Raw genomic sequence first — 25,801 nt, forward strand, 5'->3', positions numbered from 1 at the left:
ATATTGTCTTGTATTAATTTTTTTTTCTTCACATTATTACTAGTTTGTTCAAGTTTTTTTTTTTCAGTCTTGGTGTTTGAAGTCAGGGTTTACCATCTCTTTTAGCATCAGGCATTACTTTGCTGCTTTTTTTTTGGTCCAGGGCTAGCCTCAGACTCCGATCTTCCTACTTAGGATTTTTTTTTAATAAAAATCATTCCCATGAAATGTTTACAAATACTGAACTTTAAGTTACCTTAGAGAGAGGACCCAACTCTAAACAATGAAATTCATTTATGTTCATAGACATTTTCTGCACAGGAAGGTAATCGTTTATACATTTGTAAGAATTTTATGGAATTTTGCACTAGTGTTTCATTCAACAGCTTGGGATTCCATATGTCCAGATTACAGAAATACAGGTTACCTATGGCTTTGCCACCAGGTAACTAAAACCATAATAATATTTCAAAAAACTTTAGTTATCATAAAACAAGTCAAAGAACATATTTTACAGAATTACAAGCTGGTGCCAGTGGCTTATGTCTGTAATCCTTACTAGTCAGGAGACTGAGATCTGAGGATCACAGTTTGAAGCCAGCCCAGGCAGAAAAGTCCCTATGCGACTCCTCTCTCCAATTAACCTCCCAAAACCAGAAGTAGCGTTGTGGCTCAAGTGGTAGAGTGCTAGCCTTGAGCTGAAGAGTTAAGGGACAGCAGAGTTCAAGCCCCATGACTGACAAGGAAAAAAAAAAAGGCTTTAAAAAACCACTTTATCACACTAAGAAGTTAAACTAGTATTGTAATGTGGCAACAGTATTTTTATACCGAGCAATATAAAACAAAACAATACTTAATATTCTTATGACAACTGATAAACAGGACACTGGCAGATCTGAGGTATAAAGACTATTAGAAAACACAGTACTCACAAAGTTTTCAGAAGTAGGCTTAGCTGTTCCATTGGAAACAGTTTTTGAGGCTCTTAATTTTATTCCTTCAGCTATAATGAGAAACAGTATAAAGTTACAAAATGGTATGGTTCTACTGTTACATTTTATAAGCCATTAAGAAAAAGTTCTTTTGGGGCTGGGAAGGTGGCTCAGTGGTAGAGCGCTTGCCTTGCAATGCATGAGGCCCTAGGTTTGATTCCTCAGCACCACATAAGCAAAAAGAAAAAAGCCGAGAGTGGCACTGTGGCTCAAGTGGTAGAGTGCTAGCCTTGAGCTGTAGAGCTGAGGGACAGGGCCCATGCCCAGAGTTCAGGCCCCACAACCGGACCCCCCCCCCCAAAAAAAGAAAAAGTTCTTTTTTCTACAGGAAAATAGTGGTGACTTTTGGCCAGGGTTCTGGTTTTAATTTGTCATCTGGAAATGCAGAAAAGAGGTGGAAAAAGTAAATAGGTTTTTAAGAAACTTGATACGTAATATATTGTACATATTTATGGGGTAAAGTACACTTTTCAATACATGCATTTAATGAAATTACGATCAAATCAGGTTACATAACAAGCTATTACTTCCTTGTGTCAGGAACATTCAAAATCCTCTATTTTGAAATTTTTAATAAATTATTAACTATAGTCACATGCAAGTACAATCTTGGTTTAAAAAAAAAGCAGTAACTAGTTCATTATTAAGGATAGTTCCAGCTGGGAAGTTTTTTCATAGCATTCTATGGTTTGCTGAGTTGTTTTCTATATGCATCTACTGGCCATTCTTCTTTTTGAATATGCTGACTTACACTGAGTTTGATTCTCAAACAGTTATAACAGGTTTGCAGCCTTGGGATAAATTCCTCTTGATGATGATAGTCTTTCCATATTTTGCTAAGTCTTATTTTCTAATATATTAAAATGATTTCTATGCTTCCATTCATTAATGACATCAGTCTGTAATATTTTTCTTGTAATGTCTTTATGAAAATTTTGGCATCTAAGTGGTACTGGCCTAATGAACGGGTTAGGAAGTATGCCTCCCAGTGGCTACTTCATCCAATTGCAACTTATTAAACAAGTTGTTCATGGTATTACTTTACATGCCCCTTTATATTGCAGTAATGTCCTATTATTTCCAACATTAGAAATCTGTCTTTTGGTACTTGTATTGTTTTTATTTCTCACTTAGGCTACGTAGCAGCAAATGAATTCTTACTAATCCTTTAAAGAAACTGTTTTTGACTCTATTCAATTTCTCTATTGTATTTTTTGTTGCAGCATTTAACTCCATCATTTCTTTCATTTAAAAACTCTAATCTCACTTTTTCACTCTTAAGGTGAATATATAGGTCACTAATTTTATATGCTTCAAATGGTGGTTTTTTTTCAGTATCTTGTTGAGACTAGCTACCAATACAAAAAAAGTCTGTCCAATACACTTCACCTAATTATCATTATTACTGGAGGCCAGAACTTTCACATAGTCCATGATTAATATCTTAATCATGAATAAACTTTTCAGATTTCTTTTAATAAGGACAGAAAAACATACAAAATTAATTGCAGATAAGACTAAGATGAAAAAAGTTGAAAACAAAGTAGAGAGACACACTAACTACATAACCATTTTTGCTGCCTGGGTAGGCCTAAACATAAGTTCATGGTATTTTAGATAAGTGACAGTACAAAACAAATGAAAAGTAATATAGCTAACAAAGAGAAGCCAGATTAAAAGGAAGGCAAAATGTAACAGAAAAAAATACCCTCAAAATAAAAGTTACATACTTATGTTGCCTTAACAAATGCTTACTTGGAATATTATAATAAAATTAAAATGAGAAAATGTTAAGTAGAAATTAAAAGAATGAAAGAACCAATGGTTCATGCCTGAAATCCTAGCACCTCAGGAAGCTGAGATCCAGAGGATAGAAGTTTCAAGCTGGGTCAGGCAGAAAAGTCTGGGAAACTGTCTCTAAAATAAGTAGCAAAGAGCTGGGCTAAAAGCATGGCTCAGTGGTAAAGTGCCAGCTGAGCAAGCAGAAGCCCCAAGTTCAAATACCAGTATGAGCAACAACAATAACAACAAAGACTGAAATAAAAACAGCAATGTAACTATAATTAGAAAAGCTCTGGGAATGACCAGGAAAGTATAAAAACAATTCAAAGATCAAGAAGAAATTCATCAATCACCACTTGGAAGATATAATACTTTCCAGGCTCTCAGCCTAGGACAACCCACAGCATCCTGTGGAAAAGCAGTTACCTGCTTTAGTACTTTAAGAGCAAATGAGTAACCAGAGCTCAAACTACATTATAATCTCAAAATGTTAACTATTAACTTGTCTTGTTATTAGTATAAAGGTTTCTATGGTTAAAAAAGCCTTTAAATATTTTTGAAAAGACTTTAAATGACATACATGACCATGTATCATAGATATACAATCTTGCAATTACAGTATGTACAATACTTAATTTAAAAATATCACTCACTTAAATTTTCAGATGTTACCATGAATTCTTCAACTTCATCATCAGAATCATCTATTAAGGGCATGAATGCATATCTATACAAAAACAAGGAGTAGGTTCACTAGTGTGGTTGAATCCCCTCAGCTTTCATTCTATATCTAAAATGGTCATTATATATTTATTTTATTTATTTATTTATTGTCAGTCATGGGCTTGAACTCTAAGCCTGGGTGCTGTCCTTCAGCTCTTCAGCTCAAGGCTAGCATTCTACCACTTGAGCCCAGGGCCTCATGCATGGGAGGCAAGCACTCTACTACTGAGCTACCTTCCCAGCCCTCATTATATGTATTTTAAAGATCTACATTTTTTAAAGTTTCTTAAAAATTAAAATAATAAAAATATGCTACTCACAAGTTAGCTAGAATTACTATGAAGAAACTATGAAAAGGAAGTTCTGAAATCCTGTTGATACAGCAAAACCAGTTAAAATCTATCTAAGAAGCAAGTCTGCAAAATACAAGGGAACTTTCTGATGTACTTCTTTCTCCAAGACAAGTGCACCTCCCTGCCCACCATGTTTTAGCTTTCCCCTTCATAAAAGAGGGAAAATAAAATAATAAAATAATCGGTGAAAATAAAACCCACGGATGGAGCCACTTCCACTAAGTTATACCCACACCTTCCTCTCAAAAACTCTACTGATTGTTAATAGATATAACTTCATTAAAGGTCTTTTTTTTGGGGGGGGGGTGGGGTCAGTTGTGGGGCCTGAACTCTGGGCCTGGGCACTCTCAGTTCTTTAGCTCAAGGCTAGCGCTCTACCACTTGAGCCACAGCACCACTTCCAGCTTTTTCTGCTTACGTGGTGCTGAGGAATCTAACCCAAGGGCCTCATGCATGCGAGGCAAGCACTCTACCAGTGAGCCACCTTCCCAGCCCCTTAAAAGGTCTTTTTAAAATATCTATTAATTTTTTTTGTCAGATATGAGGCTTGAACTCAGGGCCTGAGTGCTGTCCCTAGTGCTCTACCACTTTGAGCCACAATGCCATTTCTGGTTTTCTGGTGGTTAATTGGAGATAAGAGTCTCACAGGGCTTTCCTGGGGCAATGGCTCACGATTTTTCAATTACCTATTAATTTTATGGGTGTCTTTGCTTCACAAGCCAAGATAGATGTCCATTTACACCATCTAATAATTGGGGATCACTTTTATAAGTTGCTACATTCACGTTATACTGTGCCTTTAAAAGCAATGTGGTATGCTGGGCAACACTGGCTTGGCTCATACCTGTAATCCTAACTATTCATGAAGATGAGATCTGGAGGATCTCAGTTTAAGCTATCCCAGTCAGAAAAGTCTGAGAAACATCATCTCCAAAGTACCTGGCAAAAAGCTGGGCTCAGGGTATAATGGCTCACTGAGGGGCAGAGTACCAGCTGAACAAGCAAGCCACGTGAACATTAGGGTCTGAGTTTAAAAAGCAGGTACCAGCAAAACAGGAAAAACAAGTATTGTGTGGTAGCTCTATAAGATGATAAGAATAATCTACTTCATTTATTTTTATTATTTTGGAGGTATTGGGGCTTGAACTCTGGGCCTTGTACTCTACAACTACCTCCCAAACTCTTTGGTATTAGTTATATTTTTAATAAGATCTTGCATTTGGATTTCAGATTTTTTAATTAGGGATGCTTAACCAGTAAAGTCCAAAGCCTAAACAATACTCCAAAATCTAAACAATTCTCAGTTGAAAACATTTCTATACCAAGCATCTTGGATAAAGGATGCTCAATGTGTAGTACTAACCAAACTGGCCTCCATACTATACCATGTTATACTTTCTCAATAACCCCAAAACATGCATTCTTTCACAGCTCAATCTTATTCTACTCCTGTCTTAAAGATTTCCCTTTTCCACCTTCCCTGTACTGCTTTATGCATCTCTTATTCAGCGCTGCATTTGGTTTTACTCTTTACTTGACTATATTCTGCTTAAAAGTAGAAATGCTTCCTCATAGTTTTTATGAATGTGTTTTTGACATTATAGAAAATCAACAAATGCCTGCCAACTTAAATTCCCAATGTTAATTAAATACCTTTGATTATTTGCCGATGGCCTCCACAAAAACATTATTACAATAAGGATAAGTGAAAAAAGGAAGCTCCAAAATGCATCATCAACCCAGAGCTCCATCCAGTCCTAGAGGATAATTTAAACATGAAAAGTTAATTTTTTGACAGACATCCAGATTTCCATTCAAACAGTAAATAATGTCAAGCACTAAAGATATTTCTTAACCAAATAAACAAGTCTGTATTATTCAAGTTTTAAAGATCTGTTTAATGTTGTATACATTCACTTCCATAACATTTTAGGGTTAAGTCTCAAAGCACCCATACTTCAAGAAGAAATTCTGACAGTGATTCCAAACCAGAATGCTCTTCTAACAGATTTGAATGTTCTTCACAATTCATCCCAGGTGAAGAACATGTCAGCATTCATTCATTAAGGAAACCTATTAGAAGCTAGATCACCCTAAAAGTGTCATTTTCAGACGGTTGCATATTAATTTGAATACATAAAAGTATAACCTTTACAAGAAAAAAAATTAACAGAAAGATTTGGGAAACAAAAAAATCTAAAACGTATACTTAGAATTTCAAGTTAAGAATACAAACATAAGAAAATGGGAGGAATTTCCAGAAGGTTCTGCCTCCTTTTTCATTCAACTGTCCTAAACACAGAGCAGCTCAGAATTCTGATTACTCATGTAGAATTAGTGACAATCTGAATTGTAAACCACAAAAGAGGGTTTTCCTATTCTAAGCTCAAGAAGTATTTGCTCTCCCTCATAGAGAACCTATGGGGAACACCTGCCAAAGATGAGTAACATCAGAGAAACAGGTCAGACACAAAAGGGTCAGTCCTGTTTGGGTAGAGTTACGCTTAGCATGTGCAAAGGTCCTGTTTGGGTAGAGTTATGCTTAACAGGTGCAAAGGTTCTGGTTCTCTCTGGCAAGGAGAAACAATGCTTTGAAGGGGAGAGGAAAGTATCACCTAATCTTACAGTGGGGTGGGAAGGGACGGAAGAACTCTTCTCTTCCTCTCTTGTTCAGCATGCTGGAGATCAAATACTAGGACCTGGTAGATGCTAGGCAATGGCCTTGCCTCTGAGCTATTTATTACCCTATCCATTTCCTCTTAAACTATGTAAGAAGAGAATTCTTTTTCAAAATATAAGAAAACAAGTTGAGGAAAAAGACATGATAGGAGATGGCAATTTAGTATGATCTTTTTCAGATTCATTTAAAAGAAACAAAAGGCTTGATAATTCTATGCAAAATAATTCAAAGAAAAAGGAAAATTTCTACTAAAATTACCATATTAAAAAGAAAATTCCACAAAATAAAATAGTATAACTAAAAATGACAAGGGCTTAATAGGAAACTTTACTTACGGACTGGCATTTTGCAATTCTAAATGTCTTAGTTGTCCACACCATAAACACTATAGAGGCTGAAAGACACAAAGTTACCTTTAAAACAACATGTAACACTAAAATAATTTTTTTTTTTGCCAGTCCTGGAGCTTGAACTCTGGGCCTGGGCACTGCCCTTGAGCTTCTTTGGCTCAAGGCTAGTGCTCTACCACTTGAGCCACAGCATTTCAGCTTTTTTCTGTGTATGTGGTACTGATGGATGGAACCCAGGGGTTCATGCATGCAAGGCAAGCACTCTACCACTGAGCCACCTTCCCAGCCTAAAATAATTATTATAGTAAGAAAAATAAATAGCTTACCAAGTACAGCAAATATAAGAGTATTAGTAAAGTGTCTATACAATGAAAACTTCACTGTGTTCTTTCTTAGCCTTAGAGTCTTCATAGTCTGTGCCAAACTTATGAAAATGTGAAAAGAGTTAAGGAAAAACATTTTCAATGATAATGAACTGTTTATAAAAACAGAAGAGGTCTTCTAATATATTTCCAAAGTTATTAATCACAACTATACCTCCTTAAATTTAAGCAAATAAAAACACAAAATATTATCCTAATATTCATAATCATGATACTCATGTTACACAGAGTTTGCTTTATAATTCTTTTTTTTTCTGAAATAAGTGAACAAAGTTCAAAGGAAAACAATGTAAGCAAGAAGACCTGTGATGGGTTCCTGGAAAGGCAAGCTCCTGCAGCCCAGGGCACCACAGCTGAGCGGAGCTCCTCAGCTCAGACACTTCTGATAGGTTGCAGTACCACATGCGTTTGCCCTGTGCCTCTTGTGCTTTGCTCCCTCCCACCCTTCCTCCTTCCCTTTCCTTTCTTCCTTGCCTGCCTATGCCCTGTGCCTCTTGTGCTTCGTTCCTTTCTTCTTTTACTTCCATTCTCCTTCCCTCTCTTCCTTCCTTCCTTCCTTCTCCTTTCCTTTTTTCCTCTCCCCCTTCTTTCTTCTTTCTACCCTTTCTTTTAGGCTATTCTTAGGTTATATAATTAAGAAGTCAATTTATCTATCAATTCCATTTTATAAATTAAAAAAACCTGAAATATGTCAAATAAAACAAATCTGAACTAAGCAGGGGAGAGATTTCATTAGGAAGATTATTGTAGTGGGGAGAAGATTCCTGCAATTAGAGGAATACTAGAACTGTAAGATCTTCAAGTCCCAAAAGCCCAAGAAAAGGGCTTCAAGAGAGCAAGAAACAAGGCTAAAAGCAGCAGGAATGGGGAGTGGGTGGCCTAACTGGACACACTGTCCAGGTCTTTCCTTAAGATCTGTGGTTCTCAGGAGAGGACCATATGGAAGGTTGTGTGCCAGTTCAAGCTGTTAGTGAGTCAAAGTTCAGGGCTTTGGGAAGGTCAGTTTTTGTTCAGATTGGCCAGTGGATATGCAGAATTCAATTAATCATTTATGAGTGAACAAGGGGAAATTTAGAGGGTCTGGGTCTGGCTTTATCTAGGTAAGCTAGGGAGTTATCTTGTAGTCTGACCCAAGTCTTGTATGAAAAAGCATTTCTCTGCAATAGGGGGTTCCCAAAACACAGATGGGGCCGGGGTGGGGAAGAGGAACAAAGTTCCCATTTCTGTTTTCCAGGAGCACAGGGCTCAGGTCAAAGTCAACATTGCTAAGATAAAGAAACATAAGGACTTTTTTAAACTGAGTCCTCAGCTTAGCAGTGAAGCAGGATTTAGGGAGATGGTTGCCCTCATACGCAACCCCTCTTCAGAGCAGACACAATAGCAGAGTTGAGCAAAAAAAATGCAAGTAGCATATTTATATCCACTTTAAACTCTAAATACCTCAATAACCGAAAGACTTTATTTCCAGCCAGCCAGGCATCAGGTGTCTCACAGCTGTAAGACTAGCTACTTAGGAGGCTAGACCTGAAGATCATGCTTTGAAGCCACCCAGGAAAGTCCTCTTATTCCAAAAAGTTGGAAGTGGCGCTGTGGCTCCAGTGGTAGAGCACTCGCCTTGAGCTGAAGAGCTGAGGGACAGCGCCCAGGCCCAGCATACAAACCCCAAGACAAAAAAAAAGAAATAAAAATATCAAAAACATCTTGGAAACTGCTTAAGGTTTGTTTATAAAATACTTACAAAGTTAGGTGATGTTTAAGCCATCCCCTGCCCCCCCCCCCACATCCCCCCTCCACCCTTGTACCCCCAACCTCTTAAAGAAAAGCATTAGAAAAGCTTGCTTCATCCCAGGGTTGCAGTGAGAAGAGAATGGCAGGAACTACTGTAGTAAGAAAGGATATCCACCAGCACAAGCCAGAGTCAAGGAGAGACAGGGGGAGGCTGGCCAGAAGAACAAGATCAGAATCATTCGCCTGTAGCAAAACAGCAATACAAATTAAAAAGCAAAAAAGACAGAAACCAACAAATAAGCAGGAAGGGTGGGGACATGACAAACATTACAGCCTTTGAATTTTCCAGGCTAATTTTTCTAATACTTGATTATAGAGTTAAGATTCTTACAGGATTGGCTATACTTAAACATTACATTTATTAAAGTCAGAGAAGGTAGGGTCATTATCAAATTATATATCTACAATAGTCCTTTTTTAAATTTTTTTGCTTGTCATTTGTAATCACTTAGAAACTTGATTTGTTTTCCTACAGAAAATGGGACTTTTTTTACTTTAATCAAAACTTACAAAACTTGAAGGTAAACCCCACAAATTCAAGTTCAAGTGGAAATGGAAACTAGATTTTCTTTCTCCCACTAAACAAGATAATTTTACTTTCTAGTTCATGACTATTTTAAGTAAATCACATGACTATTTTAAGTAAATTGTGCTTTCCTTATCTTCTCACACCAATTTGGCTCATTATGTACTGGCATGTCCTAAAGTTAAGGCTTCCACACAATGGGAGAATTCAGATGCCAAAGAATTGTAGAGAAGATGGAGCAGCTCCTCTGGAATTTTCTGCAGTGTATCACTGGCTGTTTTTTCTACGAACTACAATGAGGATACTTAAAAAGAAATCTTTGAAATACATATCTACAAATCACCAAGGCAAAGAATACTACAAATTCTTTCAAAGTGCAAAGTGTACACAGCTCAATTACTGGGTCAGTCGTGGGGCTTGAACTCTGGACCTGAGTGCTGTCTCTCAGCTCTTCAGCTCAAGGGTAGCGATCTACCACTTGAGCTACAGCGCCACTTCTGGTTTTCTGGTGGTTTACTGGAGATAAGAGTTTCACAGACTTTCTTGCCTGGGCTGGCTTTGAACTGCAATCCTCAGATCCCAGCCTCCTGAGTAGCTAGGACTACAGGCATGAGCCACCGGTGCCCAGCTCCAAAAAATTTTTTAAATTTAATTTAATTTTTTTACTGGTCAAAATTTCAAGCAATAAACAATTTGCAAGAAGAGACAATCCAAATTGAATAGATTGCTTAGACTCACTTTCTAAACACAGGAAATAAAGTAAGGCAGTAAAATCTAGAGATTCGAATCAACCTCTACCCTCCCAATTCCAGGTGTGTTCACTCCTCTTGTCCTTTCCTCAGGACAGTGTGTACCCTAACATGCTGTGCAGTGAAGCAGAACTTAGCCCGGCACAGAGCTGGTGCACTGCTTACATGGTATCTTTACATATTTTCTAGTGTAGAAGAGTGAAAGGTTACACGAAGAAGTATATTACTTTTGGAAAGAGCAGATTTATTTACCTATCATTTGATTCAGTAAAGCTGGACTCTAAATCTAAACTAATAGCTGCGAATATAAATACAGCAAGCTTTTAAAGCAAGTTCAGTCAGAACTAACTTTTAAAATCAGGTATTATTTATAACTATGCTTCTCAGATTCTGAATGGACCCATGCATGAGTCAGAATTTTATTTATTTATTTGCCAGTCCTGCAGCTTGAACTCTGGGCCTACGCACTGTTCCTGAGCTTCTTTTGCTTAACACTAGCACTCTACCACTTGAGCCACAGAGCCGCTTCCAACTTTTTCTGTTTATGTGGTACTGAAGAATCGAACTCAGAATTTCATGCATGCTAGAAAATCATTCTACTACTAAGCCGTATTCTCAGACCTAATTCAGGAAATTTTAATGGCTCCTGTGTGAGGTATGCTTTGTAAAAGGAGGCTCTACAATTTTCATCAGATTTTTCAAAGGCTTTTCTCATTTTGGATCTTAGTTCAGAACTACTTCTCTGAAGAGTAAATTAAAATTCTGTTTGTGCCTAGGAATGTAGCTCAGTGGTATAGCACTTGCCTAGCATGTGTATCGCCCTGGGTTCAATCACCAGTATCAAAAAAAATTTTTTAACTGGAAGGATACTAGGAATTCATAAGTTTTTTAAGGAATACATGGGCTAGACACAGTGGCTCAAGCCTGTGATCCTACCAACTTGGGATTAGGAATCACAGTTTAAGGCTAGCCTTGGCAATGCCCAGCACAGTGACCTATTATCCCAGCTATAGGAAAAACACAGTGACTGGGAGCAGTGACATATGCCTGTCATTCCCAGCAACATGGGGTAACATAAGGAGGAGGATCACAGGCAAGGCTGGCCTGGAAATGAGACACTATATTGAAAATAACCAATAGAAAAAGGGGCTGGAAGTATGGCTCAAGTAGGAGAGCACCTGCCTAGCAAGTGTGAGGTCCTGAGTTCAACCCCCAATGCTGCCAAAAGAAAAAAAGCAAAAAGGGACAGTGCCACGCCTACTCCAGTGGAGTCTGCTTAGCATGGGAAACCAGCTTTCAGACCTGAGAATGAGGCTTCAAAGAGACCTATCTCTGAGTATTGGGACTTCACCGAAGTCTACCTCGGAGAATAGGGCTTCAAAGAGGCCTACTCCTGGAAAGGCTGGCAAACCCCTGGGAAAGTTGTGTTTATGCTTTTCTTCACTGTATAAGAGTGCCTATTAATCTTTTACTGTTTCTGCTGCTCATTGTACTTACTCATGCTCAACGTTCCTTTATTTAAAGCTCTTTCTTAAGAGTGTTGATGACTCCAATATCTAATGAGTGTCTTAAAAATATGACTAACTCACCAGAGTTAAGTGCTACACTGAAACCCCTCTTATGGAGGCTAGTAGACAAGTCATAAGTAAATATAAAAGTATTGGGGGTTTCACGACATCACTTCAGCAGAAGGAATTGTTTGTAAGAGATTTGCAAGAAGCTGTAGGCGAGGCTAGAACAGAAAGAATGTATGGCAATTGCTGAGATAACTACTTAGGAGAAAGAATTTCCTGCTACTCTCTTTTATTTACTAAGAGACTTGCTAGATCTAAGCTTCCTTGGTGCTTACTATTAAAGAACAGGAAAGATCTTATGGGACAGTTAAGGCCTCTATAAAAATAGGTAATAGTTAATTGGTGACAAACATCGAAACCCATTGTATTTCTTAGAGATAAGTCGGAAACAAGTGCCTATCAGGCGACCAGCTGGTGACCACCCAAGAATGAAGCCCTGCAACAAGATTGTGTAACCTTTTGCCCTTTCTTATGGAGACTTTTTGCTATAAAAGTTTGTTATCCTCTGCATTAAATCGCACTCAGCATCCACTCCTCTTGTGTGTGAGTTGTCTGTTTGCCATCTCCTCACCTATTCCAGTTCCTCCTCTAGGTGTTCTCCGTTGTCCCGACAGAGCCGGTCTGCGGCAGGACAGGTCAGGCTTAGAAAACAAACCACATGGGACTCTAAGAAGTCCCGCGGCAGTGCTGCATTTGCTAGGCCTGCAAAAATGGAGACTTTTCCTATGGAGAGGATATTCAGGCAAGTCCAAGCCCTCTGGCCCTTTCTGTATGGCACATAGATGAGAAAATGTAAAAGAATAAAGGGCCAGGTGCTGGTGGCTCACGCCTGCAATCCTAACTACTCAGGAGGCTGAGATCTGAGGATCACGGTTCAAAGCCAGCCCACGCAGGGAAGTCTGTGAGACTCTTATCTCCAATTAACCACCAGAATACCAGAAGAGGTGCTGTGGCTCAAGTGGAAGCATGCTCGCTTTGAGCTGAAGAGCTCAAGGATAGTGCCCAGGCCAAGGGTTCAAGCCCCACAACCAACAACACAACAACAAAAGAATAAAGGAAAGCATAAAAGAAAATTCAATGTCAAACAATAAAGATAGCAAAAAACAGTGAAAATGAAAGGACACAGATAAGAAATCTATCTAATAGGAAAGAATTCTGATAAAGACACATACAGAAGAAGCATAAAAATTATGTTCGGGAACATCTATATTCTGTTCTAACCAAGCCACGTTTTCTGTACAATTTTTCATTTTCACTAGTGCCACCAATGAGTCATTGAGAAGCCTCTGGAGGACCCAGTTGCCATTTGCCTCTGAAACTCCTGCTGCTGCCAACATGCCTGGGACCCTCTACCTTCACAGATCTGTTCTGTTCCTGGCTATCTTGACCTCTGGCCTTAGGCAAGACCAGCTTTCTGAAGCACTGGCCACTGTTGGCAATCACCTCTTAATCTCCCCAACTCTTTCTCTGCCACTATGGCAGCTTCTGGCTCTTCCAGCTCCTTTAACCAGCTGTTCCTCCCAGATAGGTCTTTCTCCCCATAAGGCACCACTATGGGCTAGTCTATATGTTCTCCAGCCTCTTCACCGTTAAAACTTCCTCCTGACCTTCATCAACTATTCTAACCCTCTTGCAAACCAAGGCTTTAATTTCCAACTCCATTTTTCATCTAAGTGCCGTAGCCCTAGGTTATCCAAATCTAGTCCATTATAGCCTCTCCTCTAAATTCATTGCTTAAGAATGGCAGTGCTGCCCCTGGAAATCCCAATGGAGCAACCATTTCCAACATGTCTAGCAATTACACTTTCCTCATTTTCCCTACACCATTTCTGACCCCTCATTCTGCTTTAGACAGCTGCAAATGACTCCTTAGTCTAGTAAGACTTCTTGCCTCTAATCTCTTTTTCAAGTCATTTTCTTCTATCATCTGATTCTTTCAACCATAGAGTTCATCATGCTACTCCATGCTACTCACTTGAAGCCTCATTTGTTTTCTGTGCTCTTCCTTCAGAAGGGACTTTCCCTTGTGGCCCCATGTACATGATTCTCTTGGCTCCAAGAAAGCTCTCCTTGGAATTCTGCCACTATCCCTTTATAGTTTCATGCTTCCAACTGTTCATTCTCCTCCATTTTCCCCAGAATGCCTTTCTCCCAATTCTCTTCCTAGTAAGCTCCTATTTGTCCTACCTGTCTCAGTTTAAATGTTGCTATCTCTGTTAAGTCTTCCCTGATTTTTATGCTAGAACACTGTCTCTTTTCCCTCTACTCACACATCATCATTTTATATTTCATTCTATCATTATTATAAATTTTTTAAAATCTGATTTTCATGATACAAATAACTATTTTTGAAGGACAGAGTAAAGGATATGAACCATACAAAAATGGAGTCAATAACTGCCAAAATAATGTCTCCCAAAACAACAGCTAAGTGTTTAGAACCCTGAAAAATAAAATTGGGGGAAAAAAATCTGAATCTGTAAGTTCCATTACAGCATAGCAATTATGATGTCATGAAGAAACACAATTTAGCTTATTTCATTACTTTAATATTTCATTTCTTTTTTCTTTTGTTTGTCGGTTGTGGGGCTTGAACTCAGAGCCTGGGTGCTGTCCCTGAGCCTCTGTGCTCAAGGCTAGCACTCTACCACTTGAGCCACAGTGCCACTTGTAAATATTTCATTTCTTAAGACATTTGTTTAGTACACAAAACTTCTGTTTTGGCAACAGCAAATGTTAACTTGTTCCAAGTTACTTCATGTTAAGTAAAATTATTACTTATATCACAGTGTAAAACTGTTATAGACTGTCAAATAGAAAGCATTATGCCTCCCATCTCACTTGGGTGAGCCATTTCAACCTCCTCCCTCTTCATACCACCTAAAGCCAGGGCTAGTACTTAAATGGACTCCTAGCCTCCCCTGAACTTATTGTAAAGGGACATACATACCAAAAATCAAGCAAAAAGCAAAATAAGGGAAGGGGGCTGTGTGGAAGGGCATAAACTGGAAATTAGGTATTTACTCTGATAATGATATTTAAGACAGTTATAATGCATGTGCTACGTTTATATGGGGGGCATTTATTTTTTCCATTTTCTTTTCAACAAAGATTCATTATGAAATGCATTTGTGTGTTTATGTATTTGGTTCTTCATTTTATAAAGGTAAAATTAAATATGCTCAAAGATTAAATGACCAGGTACACAATACACAGCATGAAAGATGTATCAAGAACAATAGAAAAAGGTCTGCTTTACAACAATACTAAATAAATGTCTTGCTTTAAGGGTCAGATCAAGGGATGTGAAATAAATTTATATGGAAGCATACAGATTAACTACCTTACTTATAAATCTAATCTAAAAGGCACTGGGTAAAATGACAAGGTTCTTTGAATCAAGTAATATACAATAAATTTTTGGGTTTTTAAAAACAGAATTCAAGGGCTAACACTTACTAGGCAAACACTCTACCAAATGAGCCATGACCTCAATCCTTTTCGCTTTTCTTAGTTTGTTTTTCAGATAGGTTTTTGTGCTTTTTACCCAGACTGGCCTAGGATTTTGATCCTCCTATCTTTGCCTAATCTCTGAGTAGCTGGGATTACAGACAGATGTGTACTACCATCCCTAGCTATAGAAAGGTTCCTCATCATTCCATCCTCAACTGTTTACTAAGAAAATCTAAAGCTAGGAATCTAGGGGTCTTCACTGACAATAATGCTTCTCTAGAGAGTAAAATATTGGTGCTAATATTACCAGATCTTCTTCACCTGAATGTTACCTGCTGACAACTCTAATAGTAGGGTCTTCTGAATCCCCTAAATAGCAAGTCCTCAGGAAGTGAGAGTATTAAATGTAATGTTTACATGCCTGAAGGCTATGATTCACTTTTAATCTTTTTAACTTTCTGTTTTGAACATATGCTTTTAAATCCAAGATTAAGGAAGGTATGAATAGATTGTAAGGACAGAAGCAATGTTCTTTTTTTTTTTTTTTTTTTTTTTTTTATTGTAAAGCTACTATACAGAGGGTTACAGTTACATGAGTGAGGTTATGAGTACACTTCCTCTTGAACATTGTTACCCCCTCCATTGTTTTCCCCCTACCATCCCCTCCCTCCCTCCCTTCCCCGAGGTTCTTTTTTTTTTTTTTTTTTGATTGTGATTAAATGATTACATAATTTCAAAGTCACAAGTTCATTCTAACTTCCCTGGAGCAAATTGTCTACCACAGTCTGTAATATATAACAGTGTTCACATGTTATATACCATATTTGTGATCAGCAGCATGAGGATATTTAGTAGTGGTTCAACCAGATGAGCGGGAGTTCTTTGTTTCTTAAGTCCTGTTAGTTTTGTCGTATCACCTAACCTTTTGGATTTAGCATCCACTTATGAGGGAGACCATGTACCGTTTGTCTCTTTGTTCTTGGCTTACCTCGCTCAACATGATTCCTTCTAGCTCCATCCATTTCCCTGCAAATGCCATTATTTTGTCATTTCTAATGGCTGCATAATATTCCATTGTGTATAGATACCACAATTTTTGGATCCATTCATCTGTGGTGGGGCACCTAGGTTGTTTCCATATCCTAGCTATTGCGAACAGTGCTGCAATAAACATGGAGGTGCACGTGTCCTTGTATATTGGTTCCTGTTGTTCAGGGTAGATGCCTAGAAGTGGTATGACTGGGTCGTAAGGGAGGTCAATCTTTAGCTTTCTAAGGACCCTCCAGACTGCTTTCCAAAGTGGTTGTATAAGTGTACATTCCCACCAGCAGTGTAATAGGGTTCCTCTTTCTCCACATCCCCTCCAGCATTTGTCGTTGGCTGATTTGTGGATGTGGGACATTCTGACTGGGGTAAGGTGGTATCTCAGGGTTGTCTTTATTTGCATTTCCTTCACCACCAGGGATGATGAACATTTCCTCATGTGTTTCTTTGCCATTTTTATTTCTTCATTTGAGAAGTCCCTCTTTAGTTCCCTTGCCCATTTAGTAATTGGTTTGTTAGGTTTGGGAGGGATTAGTTTCTTGAGTTCCCTGTATATACAGGATGTTAACCCCTTGTCTGATATATTGCTGGTAAATATTTTTTCCCAATTAGTTGGTTGTCTTTCTAGCTTAGTTGCGATAGATTTAGCTGTGCAGAAGCTTTTTATTTTAAGGTAGTCCCATTTGTCGAGTCTCTCTCCAACTTGTTGTGACCCTGGGACTCTGTTCAGGAAGTTCCTTCCTATGCCTATTAGTTCAAGTGTCTCTCCTACTCTGTCCTGCAGTAGTTTCAGAGATTCAGGTTTAATGTTAAGGTCTTTAATCCATTTTGAGTTGATGTTGGTGCATGGTGATAGGCTGGGGTCCACTTTTAGTTTTCTGCATGTGGCTGCCCAGTTTTCCCAGCACCAGCGGTTGAAGAGGCTGTGTTTCTTCCATTGTATGTCTTTGGCTCCTTTGTCGAATATCAGCTGGCTGTAGGCCTGTGGATTTATATCTGGATCTTCTATTCTGTTCCATTGGTCTTCGGGTCTGTTTTTGTGCCAGTACCATGCTGTCTTTGTGATTATAGCTCTGTAGTAGAGTTTGAAGTTCGGCATGGATAGCCCTCCCATATTGTCTTTATCCCCTAGAATTGTTTTGGCTATTCTAGGTCTTTTGTTGTTCCATATAAATTTTTGGACTGTTTTCTGTATTTCAGTGATGTACGTCATTGGGATTTTAATAGGAATTGCATTGAATTTGTATATTAGTTTTGGAAGTATCACCATCTTTACTATATTAAGTCGGCCTATCCAGGAGCATGGGAGGTCTTTCCATTTCCTAGTGTCTTCTGCAATTTCTTTCTTTAACTTTTTATAGTTCTCATTAAATAGTTCTTTTACATCTTTGGTTAGGTTAATTCCTAAATATTTTATTTTTTGGGAGGTTATTGTGAATGGGGTTGCTCCCTTTATTTCCCTCTCTTCCTGTGCGTTATCAGTGTATAGGAAGGCAACTGATTTTTGTGGGTTTATTTTGTATCCTGCTAGTTTGCCGAAGTGACTTATGATTTCTAAAAGTTTGGGGATGGAGTTTTTGGGATCGTGGAGGTATAGTATCATGTCGTCTGCAAAAAGGGATAGTTTCACTTCTTCTTTCCCTATGCGGATCCCTTTAATGTCTTTTTCTTGCCTTATTGCCCTGGCTAAGGGTTCTAGGACTATGTTGAAGAGGAGTGGAGACAGTGGACATCCTTGCCTTGTTCCTGTTTTTAGGAGGATTGGTTGTAGCTTTTCCCCATTAAGTATAATATTGGCTATTGGTCTGTCATAAATGGCTTTTATTGTTTTTAGAAATGTTCCTTCTATTCCTATTTTCTCCAGAGCTTTTAGCATGAATGAATGTTGAATTTTATCAAAGGCCTTTTCTGCATCTGTGGCGATAATCATGTGATTCTTGACCTTGGCTCTGTTGATATGCTGGATTACATTTATTGACTTACGTATGTTAAACCATCCCTGTGTCTCTGGGATGAAGCCTACCTGATCATAGTGTATTATTTTTTTTATGTGTTTCTGGATTCTGTTAGCTAGAATCTTGTTAAGGATCTTTGCATCTGTGTTCATCAAGGAGATTGGCCTGTAATTCTCCTTTTTGGTTGGGTCTTTGCCTGGTTTGGGGATGAGTGTGATATTGGCTTCGTAGAATGAGTTTGGGATAGCTCCCTCCTTCTCTGTTTCTCTGAAGAGAGAAGCAATGTTCTTTAAAAGAATAATATGCAGCCGGGCACCAGAGGCTCATGCCTGTAATCCCAGCTACTCAGGAGGCTGAGATCTGAGGATTTCGGTTCAAAGCCAACCCAGGTAGGAAAGTCTGTGAAACTGTTATCTCCAATTAAGTGGCACTATGGCTCAAGTGGTAGAGTGCTTGCCTTGAGCTGAAAAGCTGAGGGACAGCGCCCAGGCCCATAGTTCAAGCCCCATGACTGACAAAAAAAAAAAAAAAAGAAAATAGAATATGCACATTTCTGAATGGAGCTAATCCTGGGACAATATGACTATATCCGTCACAATCAATCATTTCAGTTTAGGAACATATTATCTAGCCTTTTCCTTCAGGAAGTATTTTAAAACAAAAGAGAAATATATCACAGAATAAGGCTCATATTAGGTCTTTTCCCTTAAATTTTTATCTTTAAAATATCACTTCAAGAATTATAAAGTAAAATCACTTTCACACCAATAACAAAAAGATATGATAGAGGAATTAATACAGTTTTTACCCCAATGACTCTCATTACACCTTCAATAGCTGCAAAGATCAAGTAAAGCAGTCCCAGTCCAACCACTCGGTGCATGACTGTTCCTAAACGGGGCCTGGAGGGAATAAGAGGACACAGACAAAACAGGAATCACTAGAATGCATACTAAGTTTAAAAAAAAAAAAAAGGCAACATTTCCAGTACCAAAGAAGGTCCTGTCTAATCTAATCAGTGTACTCATGTCTCTGGGATTCTTCATAGGAGTCAGTGTACTCTGTGTTCCCAGGAGAATCAGGCCTGGGAGCACCAGGTCTTCCACTAGGACCCAAACCTGTACAGATACCTAGGAAGAAAAATATCTGAGACCACCAAGGTCTTTGCTGAAGTTCAAGACATATAATGAACATAACAAGTAGCATTTACTTGTCTTATTTTTGGCAGAACTGGGGCTTGAATTTAGGCCTCTGTGCTTTCTAGTCAGGTACTCATCACTGTCACTTGAACTATGTCCCAGCCCTTTTGGATTGAGATGGGGCCTCATGAGATTTTTCCTCAGGCCTTGAACCTTGATCATTCTGATCTCTGCTTCCTGAGTAACTGAGATTATAGGCATGAAATACTATACCTAGCTTAAAATAACATTTTTGAATTTTGGCACCAGTCCTGGGTCTTGAACTCAGGTTCTGGGCACTGTCCCTGAGCATTTGTGCTCAAAGATAGCCCTCCACCATTTGAGCCAAGTTCCACTTCTGGCTTTTTTGGTAATTAATTGTGGATAAGAGTTTCATGAACTTTCTTGCCTTTGCTGGTTTCAAACTGGGATCCTCAGATTTCAGCCTCCTGAGTAATTAGGATTACAGGTGTGAGAGCCAGCAGCACTAGACTACATTTCTGACTCTTAAAATATGAGTTTGTATATTAACTAAAGTATGGTATTTACAGGGGAGAAATTAAGAAAATGAATACCAGGAAACTGAGGTCAAGGGCAGGGAATATAGACTAATAAAGAGAGGAAGGGGGAGAGAATGTAGTCATAATATTCAATGTATGTTCCATGAAATTAAGAAAATTGAGGAGGAATTGGTTTGGGAAGGATGAGGAAAATGATGAAAGGGGTGTCACTCAACATACATTGTATTTATAAACTGATTTATTGAATGGCAACTTCTTTGTACAACTAGTTAAAGATAATAAAAATATAATAACAAAAATGAAAAATGTTATGAAAATGGAAAGATGGCTTTATAGTAACAATTTGGAAGTAGAAGGGAAATCAGATGATACATGATATGAATTGCATATATATATATATATATATATATATATATGTAATCTCAGTATTTATCTAAGTAAAATGTTTTACTTATATGTTTTACATATATAAACAAAATAATTTTATTTTAAAGCTATTTATTTATTTAGTTAGTTATTTTGTGTGCTAATCTTGGGCTTGAATTCAGGGCCTGGAGCTGAGTTTGTTTTGTTTTGTTTAAGGCTGTTGCTCTACCACTTGAAACATAGCTCCACTTGGTTTTTTTTACACATATATTTTAAAATACATAACTCTCTTTTGCTGGGTGCTGGTGATTCATGTCTATAATCCTAGGTACTCGGGAGGCTAGGATCTGAGGATTGTGATTTGAAGCCAGCTGAGGTGCTAGTGGCTCACATCTATAATGCTAGCTATTCAGGAGGCTGGGATCTAAGGATTGTGGTTTGAGGCCAGCTTGGGCAGAAAAATCTGTGAGAGTCTTATCTCCAATTAACCACAGGAAAAAAAAAAAAAGAAAAAAAGCCAGAAGTGGAGCTGTGGCTCAAGTGGTAGTGTGTCAGCCTTGAGCAAAAATGCTCAGGACAGCACCCAGACCCTGAGTTCATACTCTAGTACTGGCACAAACAAACTTCTCAGAGTAATTTGAAGAAAAAATTGGTTTTGAGAACATACTTAAAACAGTCATTGTAAAACAGATTAAACTGATGCTCATAGTTCATGGCTAAGGCTATTCACCTCATTTGCTGACTCTAAATGCTGATTCTTTATTACCAGAACCACAAACGGCAAAAAAGTTCTCACTTCGTAAAATGCATTGTGCCATTCCCCACCAGCTTGCTCTCCTATTGCTTTTATAACCCTACAACCTGGGGTCCATAACCAGGCTAATAAAGCACAGAAAGATTACTAAACAAGAGGCCTCCATAGGACTCAAATCTTGGTGCAGAAGAAGCAGACAATAAATACCAATGCACATATCACATATCAAGTGGTCTTATAAAAAGGGCAAAAATGGAGTGACAGGTGGTATGTATTGCTAGAAAATCCTGAACAGGACAAGCTCCTTGGAGATGATAATAAAGACCTCAAGGAAATGAGAAGGCAAGTCCTGCCTGCCCAGGGAAAGGGCTCACAGGAACTAGAAAGTTAGCAGGATGGAGCAAGTGGTCACAATAGCAATAGAATAATCACAGAAAGAAATTGGACAAAATAATGAGCAGTGAAGTAGTGAGAACTGATTTTTAAAGGATCATCTCAGACACTGGTGTTTGGCTACCAAAGGTAGAAGCAGGGAAACTAGTGAAAAGACAACTGAAGTGGTCCAGGCAGGACCACTTCAAGCCCAGTGGCTTGAGCAGGGTAGCAACTGCAAACAAGACAGTAAGGACTGCAAACAGGATGAGAAAGGCTCATTCTGGGTATATTCTGAAGTTACAGTCATGGATATGTATGATAGGGCCTTGGAGTACAAATCACAAAGCAGAGGCCTCAGGCCTCAGGCAGGGGCACTCCAAGGTTTGGGCTCAGAAGACAAAGAGGGTTTTACTAGAGACTGGGAAGGAGTAGCCAGTGATGTGAGAGCATAATATTAAATGAGCTGGAAACCAAGCAAAACCAAGTGCCATGACTGAAGCTGCCAGCAGGCACTTGGATCAAAGTTGAGCAGGTCCATACAACTAGGTAAGGGGAGGTCATGATGAGCTGACAAGAGCAGTTTCAATGAAGCAAAGACAGTAAGAATTCACTAAAGTAGGTTACAGACAGTAATGCTGCACAGGTGGAAGAGAAATGAAGCAGAATATATGAAGCTCAGGGAGGGTTTTGCTTTTAAAGACAGAAAAAGCAACGAGCTGAGAGAATGGCCACCAGGGAGTAAAACTCATGTTGTAGGAGCTTCCTGCAAATGGTTCCAAACCAATTATTATGGGAGTAGGTCAAGCCATGAATTAAGAAGAAAGCCATGGAGTGAGGCTAGGCAGTGTGGTCCAATGTTCTCAGGCAAATTTTCCTCTGAGATGTAAGTCCCAAAGTAGATAAAAAGCTGATTTATCAAGAGTGAGTGAGAAGCATTATTCCAGACTACTTGGTGATCTTCTTGGCAAATACCAGAGGCCACACCAGGGTGAAAAACAACTGAGGTTGACCTAGTAGATAAAGGAAATAGAGGATGAGAGATGAAAAATATATAATCTAAAACTGAGACTATGAAAAAACACAAGAATCAGCAGTTGAGATGAGGTGAAGGTTGAGGGCACGAAAGGTGGGGAAGGGAGCTCAGGATCAGCCACATAGACCCATAAAGTGCTAAGGACAAAGACAGTGAAGGAAGGCTGAGCAGGGAAACTGGAAGTCCATGGATGATTTCTATGTCTTAAAGCGGTCTTGTCTGAAGGCTTTAGCTTCTAGAAATCAGAAGCTCTTTGTGAAGAACAGTGGTCTGAAAAGAAGGAAGAGGGTAAAGACAAAAGGTTCTCATACTTTTGTGCCCAGTGAGTAAAGGCAGGCTTTATTTGAAAACCTTGCTGATATGGTATTTAATTAAACATTTTTAAATGTACTGTCTAAAAAACAAAAATGGTTTCAACTTCAAGAATTCAAAACCTTTAAGGTAATATAAAATATAAAAACCTAAAGAGGGATAAAAATGAGGGAGGGAGTAACAAGTGAAACAAGAAATGTACTCACTACCTTACTTATCTAACTATCTATCACCCCTCTGTGCATTACCTTGACAATAAAATTAAAACTTTAAAAATCTATTAGGCATTTGCATTATGACATTAAGAAATTTCAAGTTTCGTAAAAGTCATTATGCAGACCTACTGAATCACTAAACTGGAGGAGACCTGGTTATCTTTCCAATGTACTAATACTTACTTCACAATGCCATAGCCCAAGCTCACAATGATCACAAGGAGACGAGCCAATGTCCTTTTAACCGCAGATATCAACTCCGCAAATATCAATAAACCTTGGGCTGAGGAGAAGAAAAATAATATAATTTTCTGTATATACATATGGAGATCTTCCAACCAATGCAAATTACGTGTAACTAGATTCTAAACTCACACTATTGGCTACTATGTTAGATTTAAAAGCCACTTAATCCAATTGATGTAAAGAGAAAGTCACACTCCTTGAAGAATTTACTCCACATCTGACCAGCTCTACCGGGGAAAGCTTTCTCCTAACAACGTTTTTATTCTTCGCCTTCATGATAAACAGAACTGCATCCCTCTTCTTGCTGTTCATTTGAAAGCCCTAATGTCCTTTGCAGTTCTCCTTTCTCCAGGAAGCCTTTGATACCTATTCATCTAAAATGCTCACATTAGTGTTAAGAAGCTTACCTAGCTTGTGTGATATAACAAACGTATTTGTTATGTTCCTACTGTGTAGATATAAAAGTAAAAGAGACACTTTGATCCCACTCTGTATGGACCTTGTACTCTGGTTAGGCCAAGTAAGAATTCAGTATGGTTAAGAGATGGGTAAAGTAATCTCAAGACTAGGGGGAAGAGGTGAAAGATGGTCTTGAAAAACTTACTGAAAGTGACACCTAAGTCAGGACTGAAGGCCAAATTGAAGCTAAATATTTGGGGAAAGGAAAGAGCAAAGCAAATGCAATGGTCCATGCAAAAACATGGAGAAAAGAGGAAAAGCATATATGTTGTAATATGTAGTTTGTTATATCTGCCGTAAAGAGCAATGTCAGATGTCAAGACAAGAACATGGTCAACAGGGTGGGATTATTCATGTGGGACTTGGGGTCTGTTATGATGTTAACAGTAATGGGAAGACAGTAATACTAAACCGAAGAATAAAGGGGGGATTAGTACTACAGCCCAGGGACTAATTCTGGCCCTGTATCTACTTTATAAATGAAGTTTTATTGCCTATTTGTTTACCAGTTGTTTGTGGCTGCTTTTATGCTACAACAGCAGTGCTGAGTAGTTAAATACAATGGATACTATATGGTCTTCAAAGCCAAGAATATTTATTACATGACCTTTATAGAAAAAGGTTGCTAGTTGCTGGAATAAAATAGATGACTTTATTAAGATGGTCCTACCTAAAATGGCTTAGAGAAAATAAGACTAAGAGTGGGGGAAATGCTTAGGAGGGTATTTCAGAAACCCAGGTCAGACAATCAGAGTAGTGATGGAGAGAAACAGGCAATAGATACTGGATCAAACCAGCTGTGGCTAAAGTCCTGTCTTCTCCATGGCATGTACATGCTACATGCTCTCTTTCTCTGTTACAAGTTCCTCTTCTAACAAATTTCCCTATTATCTTTACTTAAAAAAAAAAGCTGCCAATTTACCTATTGCTTTCATTTCATATGGCTTTCAACTCTTGTCTGCAAGAAACCCTAAGTCTCTGACAAATGACTAAGGGGAAGGAAAGAAGGTAGCAAGAAAGTTTAGTGGCAATGCTACCCTATAAAAGGAATATCTGAGAGAGCAGAAGGTCTGGGGTACATCACGCAGTCAAGCAACAGGGAAGAAAGAATGAGTTCTTTCTGTCTCTCATGGAGGTTGAGAAGTTGGAAAGCAGTTAGAAAATGGAGGTGATGGGGCTGGGAAAGTGGCTCAGTGGTAGAATGCTTGCCTTGCATGCATGGGGCCCTGGGTTTGATTCCTCAGCACCACGTAAACAGAAAAAGCTGGAAGTTGTGCTGTGGCTCAAGTGGTAGAGCACTAGTCTGAGCTGAAGAGCTGAGGGACAGTGCCCAGGCCCAGAGTTCAGGCCCCACGACCAACTAAAAAATAAAAAACTAAGTAGAAAATGTAGGTGATTATAGATGTATGGACTCAAAAGAGTCATCTTGATAGGATGTAAGAGTTTAGGAGGAAATCACTGGGTGAGTTCTGCCAAGGAGTGCAGAATGTAAAATGAAGAAGGGGTTTAAGATCACACAAGTTGAGAATTTTTTTTTTTCCAGTCGTGGGGTTTGAACTCTGGGCCAGGGTGCTGTCCTTCAGCTCTTCAGCTCAAGGCTAACGCTCTACCTCTCGAGCGACATGCCACTTCAGGTTTTCTGGTGGTATTTTTGGAGATAAGAGTCTCACGGACTTTCCTGCCGAGAGTAGCTATGAACCGTGATCCTCAGATCTCTGCCTCCTGAGTAGTTAGGATTACAGGCGTGAGCCACCAGCACCCGGCAGAAATGGCCATATTTTAAAATCCCTGAGCTTCTGGGTCTTGGATGTATATACCTCTGCTGAAGTAACATGAATGTAATCTTTCTGGTATAGCCTAACCCACAAAGCAGGATTCCCAATTTCTGCTCAGTGACTGCTCCTTCAGTAATCTAAGATTTCAGGAGCCACTGGAGGTGAATATCCTATTATCATCTATCTTGAGTTTGTCTGCCATCAAATCCTTTCTCAAACTTTCCCATCAATATTCC

General features: G+C 38.8%; 1 protein-coding gene across 2 annotated transcripts in view; it reads right to left on the minus strand.

The window, feature by feature from the left end:
- Positions 1 to 25,801, minus strand: part of Tmem87b (transmembrane protein 87B) — a 58,527-nt gene that overhangs the window by 5,372 nt on the left and 27,354 nt on the right. Inside the window, exons 9-16 of one of the 2 annotated variants that reach the window (XM_042695467.1) lie at positions 23,269 to 23,368; positions 19,140 to 19,233; positions 9,142 to 9,213; positions 7,186 to 7,294; positions 6,845 to 6,903; positions 5,483 to 5,586; positions 3,407 to 3,480; positions 912 to 982 (exon numbers count right to left, since the gene is read on the minus strand). In XM_042695467.1, coding sequence (XP_042551401.1) covers positions 912 to 982; positions 3,407 to 3,480; positions 5,483 to 5,586; positions 6,845 to 6,903; positions 7,186 to 7,294; positions 9,142 to 9,213; positions 19,140 to 19,233; positions 23,269 to 23,368 — 683 coding nt within the window. Of the gene's footprint in view, positions 1 to 911; positions 983 to 3,406; positions 3,481 to 5,482; positions 5,587 to 6,844; positions 6,904 to 7,185; positions 7,295 to 9,141; positions 9,214 to 14,250; positions 14,323 to 19,139; positions 19,234 to 23,268; positions 23,369 to 25,801 lie in introns of both variants that reach the window. The other variant, XM_042695466.1, reaches the window with a different exon arrangement.

Source organism: Dipodomys spectabilis, unplaced genomic scaffold (assembly GCF_019054845.1).
Source record: "Dipodomys spectabilis isolate Male_0828 unplaced genomic scaffold, ASM1905484v1 ptg000187l, whole genome shotgun sequence".
Classification (NCBI taxonomy): Eukaryota; Metazoa; Chordata; class Mammalia; order Rodentia; family Heteromyidae; genus Dipodomys; species Dipodomys spectabilis.